Source organism: Barbus barbus (assembly GCF_936440315.1).
Source record: "Barbus barbus genome assembly, chromosome: 28".
Lineage (NCBI taxonomy): Eukaryota > Metazoa > Chordata > Actinopteri > Cypriniformes > Cyprinidae > Barbus > Barbus barbus.
In genome coordinates this window covers 7,700,721-7,706,178 of record NC_136756.1, presented here as the reverse complement: position 1 = coordinate 7,706,178, position 5,458 = coordinate 7,700,721, and the positions used below count along the sequence as shown (strand labels likewise).

The window sequence follows — 5,458 nt, the reverse complement described above, 5'->3', positions numbered from 1 at the left end:
ACAAAGCTGTAATATGTGATATGACTCCTGATCTGTATTCCAAGACTTTTAAAGTCATATGATACTTTTGTGTGAGTTTCAGTGTGATTTAATTTCAGTATTCATTGAAAATCTTCCCATCCAGCTTTCAAACCTCATTATCCATAAAATGTATTTACATACATAAATTAGCAGTCAGTTTGGATATACTACACAGGCAAGAATCAATGGTGATAAACCTGGAATGCCAAATTCTGCGTGAATGAGATTTCAAAGCAGCAGGAAGATTATCAGTGAATATTTTTTTATTCTTTAAAATCTTTTATTTATTTAGGCCTATTTTATTTCTTTGGAGATTGTCAGAAGTAGTGAAATGTCCTTATAAGGAAAGCAGAGGCAGGAAGACTCCTTTTGTATTCAACAGAAGAACAGAAGTCAGTCAGGTTTGTAATAATGTGAGGGTGACTTCGTAATGACAGAAATTAATTTTTTTGAGTGAACTATCCCTTTAGCTGTCAGTCAGAATTGTTGGGCTTTTTTCAAGACTTAAAAAAGGTTTGCTTGTTACTCTGTTGACAATAATAACAGCAGCGCACATTTCATTCTCTCTGCCAGTTGACTAACATATTTACCATATTTAACAAAAGAATGGCATTGAAGCCAATCCCATAAATGTTTTCACATGACATCACAACAAATTCCCATGTGTTTACACGTACAATATCAGAGGTAGTCTTTGATGGGTAAATTAGGGTGTAACAGAGAACAGATTTTGGTAAAGCGAGGATTTTGATATGAACAGACAGATATGGATAGACGCTGAAAATTCCAGAGTTTCTCTGGAGCCGAGCCAAGTGGGTGGCATTAGGTGAACCCGCGCTCTGTACGGAGGAGAACCCCTGTATCACGGGCCGCGCTTATCTCACAAACCAAAACAATGTCACCACACAGATTACTATTATTAAGTGGCATGACATTGTGGAGATGGAAATATGCGGGTGGATATGCCGTGCTTGGGTGGATCTGCAAGCTTCAACTGAAAGAAAGGGGCCAAATCCAGAACGAGTTTGATGTCAAAGTCAGACTCCACCAGACAGGTTTGAGATTTAGATAATAGCTGAAACTGGTTTGAATCGTTTCAACTGGGAAGTGGAGAATGTCTGTCATCTGGCTGATGTTTGAAATAATAAATAATTTCCACCCGTCATTCAACAAATGGGATTGGTTGCTTGAAATAAACATTCTTGCAGCGACATCAGTGTAAAGTTATGCAGTAAGACAAGAGCATATTTGATATGATATGATATTATATGCTCACACAGCCAGGTAATCATTACATTTGTGACCCTGGACCACAAAACCGGTTTGAAGTCGCTGGGGTATATTTGTAGCAATAGCCAAAAAATTATTCAAAATTATTGATTATTCTTTTATGCCAAAACTCATTAGGATATTAAGTAGAGATCATGTTCCATGAAGATATTTTGAAAATTTCCTACTGTAAATATATCAAAACTTAATTTTTTATCAGTGATATGCATTGCTAAGGAATCCATTTGAACAACTTTAAAGGCGATTTTCTCAATATTTAGATTTTTTTGCACCCTCAGATTCCAGATTTTTAATAGTTGTATCTCGGCCAAATATTTTCCCATCCTAACAAACCATACATCAATGGAAAGCTTGGTAACACTTTAGAATAGGTAACACTTGTTGACTATTAACTACGTCTTTTCCATCAATAAACCCCTAATTTGCTGCTTATTAATAGTTAGTGCGGTAGTCGTTAAGTTTAGGTATTGGGTAGGATTAGGGATGTTGAATGAGGCATTAATATGTGCTTAATTACTACTAATAAATGGCTGATATTCTAGTAATACGCATGCTAATAAGCAACTAATAGGTGTAACCGTAAAATAAAGTGTTACTGAAAGCTTATTTATTCAGCTTTCAGATGATATATAAATCTCAATTTCGAAAAATTGACACTTAAGACTGGCTTTGTGGTCCATTTGTGTGTGTGTGTAGCATATAATATATATATATATATATATATAGAAGAGTTCAGATGCAAAGCCGCTAAGTGTCATCTGAAATCGTCATCTAAAATGAGTATTTTCATCATACTCCTGTGTTTAGGTTCAGTAATTTTACTCTAATGGCAATGTATAGGTCCTTTACAGTGACCAACTTTAGGGATCAACTGCCATTAACTAACTATTAACTACAACTTTTGCCTTAATAAACTCCTCATATGCTGCTTATTAATAGTTAGTAAGGTAGTTGTTCAGTTTAGGTATTGGGTAGAGATCAAGGGATCTAAAATATGCTGAATAAGGCATTAATATGTGCTTTATAAGTACTAAATACAACCAATATGATAGTAATATGCATGCAAGTGTTACCAAATATTTATATATGCCTCATTTTAACACCTCATGTAACACACACTTCCTACTGCTATTCATGTAACCCACATACTTACTGAGACATTTCTATGTAGAAATAGCTAAAGAGGTCTGGTTATGAGAGCTTGTTAAAGACAGGTGATTGATGCTCTGCAGTTGCTTCCTGAAGGAAAAGTATTGCAAACATAATATTCCCAGAAGGTTGGGGATTTTGTGTGTAAACCATAAAACAGTTCAGTTATTATATCTACAGCATTTATCAGTTTAGCATTCAGTTTTTATTTTAGTTTTCAGGACTCGCTGATTAGACCACACCTCTTACAGGGTAAATCATGTCATCTTTGCAGGAGAAGCCTACCTGTATCCCTCAGACAACAGACCACCTCTGCTCTAGGCGGTTTAAACTATCGCTCTGCTGAAGTCAACTTAAGTTGAATGGAAGAAGGATAGGGGCGCTTGAGATCATTATCTCTTGTAGCAATGTTAAACTTCTATGTTGAGCAGACCCGCATGTTTTACAAAAGAATCCTTCTCTTAATTTATCAGCTGGCATAGCTTGTGAACGTGGCAACTGTTCAGGGTGAAGAATAATTGCAGTCCTTGTTAAACAATGGACAGCTTTTAGGAATTAGGAGGTGTTATGATTTTGAAAGAATAATGATGTGTGAAAACTTTTACTGAAATCCATTATGACAACTTCAGAGAACACAAAAATGTTTAAATTAAGCTCATCGAAGGCCATATTACAAACATGTAGGCTATGAGCTTCCAACACACTCACATTTGTAACTATTTTAAGTTGTGGTGAATTAATGGCTAAAATGGATGCCCATAAATATAGCATATAGACTAGTTGCACTATTTTTCTTACAGTTCACTTAGATTCATATTCTTTAAGTTCCTCAGTCGTTTTAAAGTAAAAGGTCAGAAGTATGCTAAGTCTTTTTAAAGGCAAAAATGCATTTCACCTTAACATAAGTGAGATAAATGCAAGATAAAGGTAAAGATATGTGGCTTTCTGTCCATAATAACAGCACGAGATCACGCGTCCCTGGACTTCTTAAATTTATGAATTGAATAAAGAAAAAGGTGAAGATGAAGTGGGGATGATTGAAAAAAAATATAATTGAAGTGACCTGTAGCTCATGCAACACATATGCACCTTTGCAAAAAAAATATTTTATTTCACAGAATACAAAGCTGTACAATACTTAAAAAAATCACCATAATAATAAAGAATATTATTACCAATAATCTGAGAAAGTCTATGTTAATGTCCTGTCATCACAGTGCTGGTCTCCATACACTCAGTCCGTGTAAGTCATACACGTAAGGCCGGTATGGATATGATTTATAGACCGTCGCTAAAAGCGAAGCTCTGAAGAAGTCCTCATCTGTAGAAGCCACAGCGGTGGAGTCGGATTTCTGAAAGTCTGTCGTTAGCTGCCTCCGCTTGGTTTTATATCTCCTGTTCTGGAACCAGATCTTCACCTGCGTCTCCGTCAGGTGCAGCGCGCTCGCGAGGTGCGCGCGCTCGGGCGCGCTCAGGTAGCGCTGGCGGCTGAACTTCTTCTCGAGCTCCAGCACCTGCAGGTGCGTGAACGCGGCGCGCGACCGCTTCTTCTTCCCGCAGCCTCCCGTCACATCCGCGGACGACTCTGGTTTACCCTCAGGGCTCCGACACACCGACCCGTCCTCCGAGACTGTCAACGTAAGTGCGATACATTTAAACTCAGCTTCTCACAGGAAAACTGGTCTCAGAACACATCTAAACCTGACAGAGATCTGTGCTAGCTAGTAAAAATACAATGTCGGGTTTAATTTTAACTAACTGCCTAACATACAAAAATGAAGCATGGTTTTACTACAAAAATAAATAAATAATAAATGGTATTTGTAGCCTAGTAAAACTGTGGTTATACAAATGGAAGTCAATCCGCCAAAAAAAAACAAACAAACATGTTTTTGCTAATTTACTACACTTTTACTATACTAAAACCATTGTTAATTTCCGTAAGGCATACATATTCAGTTTACCTAAACTATCTAGCTAACTGCCTTCTAGTGTGGCATGCAAATAATATAAGTGCTTAATCTTTACTAACTAAGCCAGAAGTGCACTTCTTCAGAAATTGTCTTCACCTGTTCGTCCGTCTGTGCTGTCGCTCTCAGATTTGCAGGAGTCATCTGTTTTACCCTCTTTTAAGGATAAAATGTCCTCTATGAAAAACGACGTCAGCTGCTTGTTTGAAGCCGCCATCTACGTTGCTAAATTCCCGATAAAGGTAAGGATAAAGCGTCTTCTTCCTCGGGGTGAGTAATTGTCTCTTGCACTCTCCAGCTCCGCTGCTTGACTTTAAGTAGCGCGTGAGCGCTGCTGTCTCTTCCTATCGGAGGAGCGTCCTGTGCTACGTCATCGGTCCAGGCTCGCTGATGGCGAAAACAGACACGTCTTGATGGACCATCACTCTGTCAAACACCAGACACAGACCTCTTAATACATTTACACTGTATGCATATTTTATTTATATTTACTTAGTTGTACTCTCAACCCGCAATCTTATATAAACATATAAAATATAATAAATTTTCAATATAAAAATATACAATAATAGGCTAAATATAAAATAACATAAAAATGTTTATATATATATATATATATATATATATATATATATATATATATATATATATATATATATATATATATATATATATATATAGTTTGAAATGACTCATACAAACTTCAAATACTACAAAACATTTACCAAAAAAAAAAAAAAAGTTCCCATACTTTCAGTCTCTTGAATTTTGGATTTGTAATTCATTTTCATTTTGCATATTTTAAAAGATGAATATTTGAATATATCCTTTAACTAAGAAAATGTTACTGCATTTGAGATACAACAAATGCATGCGCAGTAGTTTACACTGAGCTTTTTATTACTGCTACACTGAGCCGCTCTGCCCCTCATTCTCAGTCAGTTGAGAATTTAGTGAGATTTATTGTGTAACAAGATATCAGTATTAGTCTCCTATCATCCCTGGATGTCAAGCTGGGGTAAACCCTG

The 5,458-nt window shown here is 36.4% G+C and overlaps 1 protein-coding gene across 1 annotated transcript; it reads right to left on the bottom strand.

Moving 5' to 3' along the window:
- Window positions 1-3,546: 3,546 nt before the first annotated feature.
- Window positions 3,547-4,739, bottom strand: nkx3-1 (NK3 homeobox 1). The gene is made up of 2 exons (XM_079383502.1): window positions 4,530-4,739; window positions 3,547-4,090 (listed from the first exon to the last, which is right to left on the bottom strand). The coding sequence occupies exons 1-2, from the start codon at window positions 4,645-4,647 to the stop codon at window positions 3,672-3,674; spliced, it is 537 nt and encodes a 178-aa protein (XP_079239628.1). The 5' UTR covers window positions 4,648-4,739; the 3' UTR covers window positions 3,547-3,671.
- Between the last annotated feature and the right edge of the window lie 719 nt (window positions 4,740-5,458).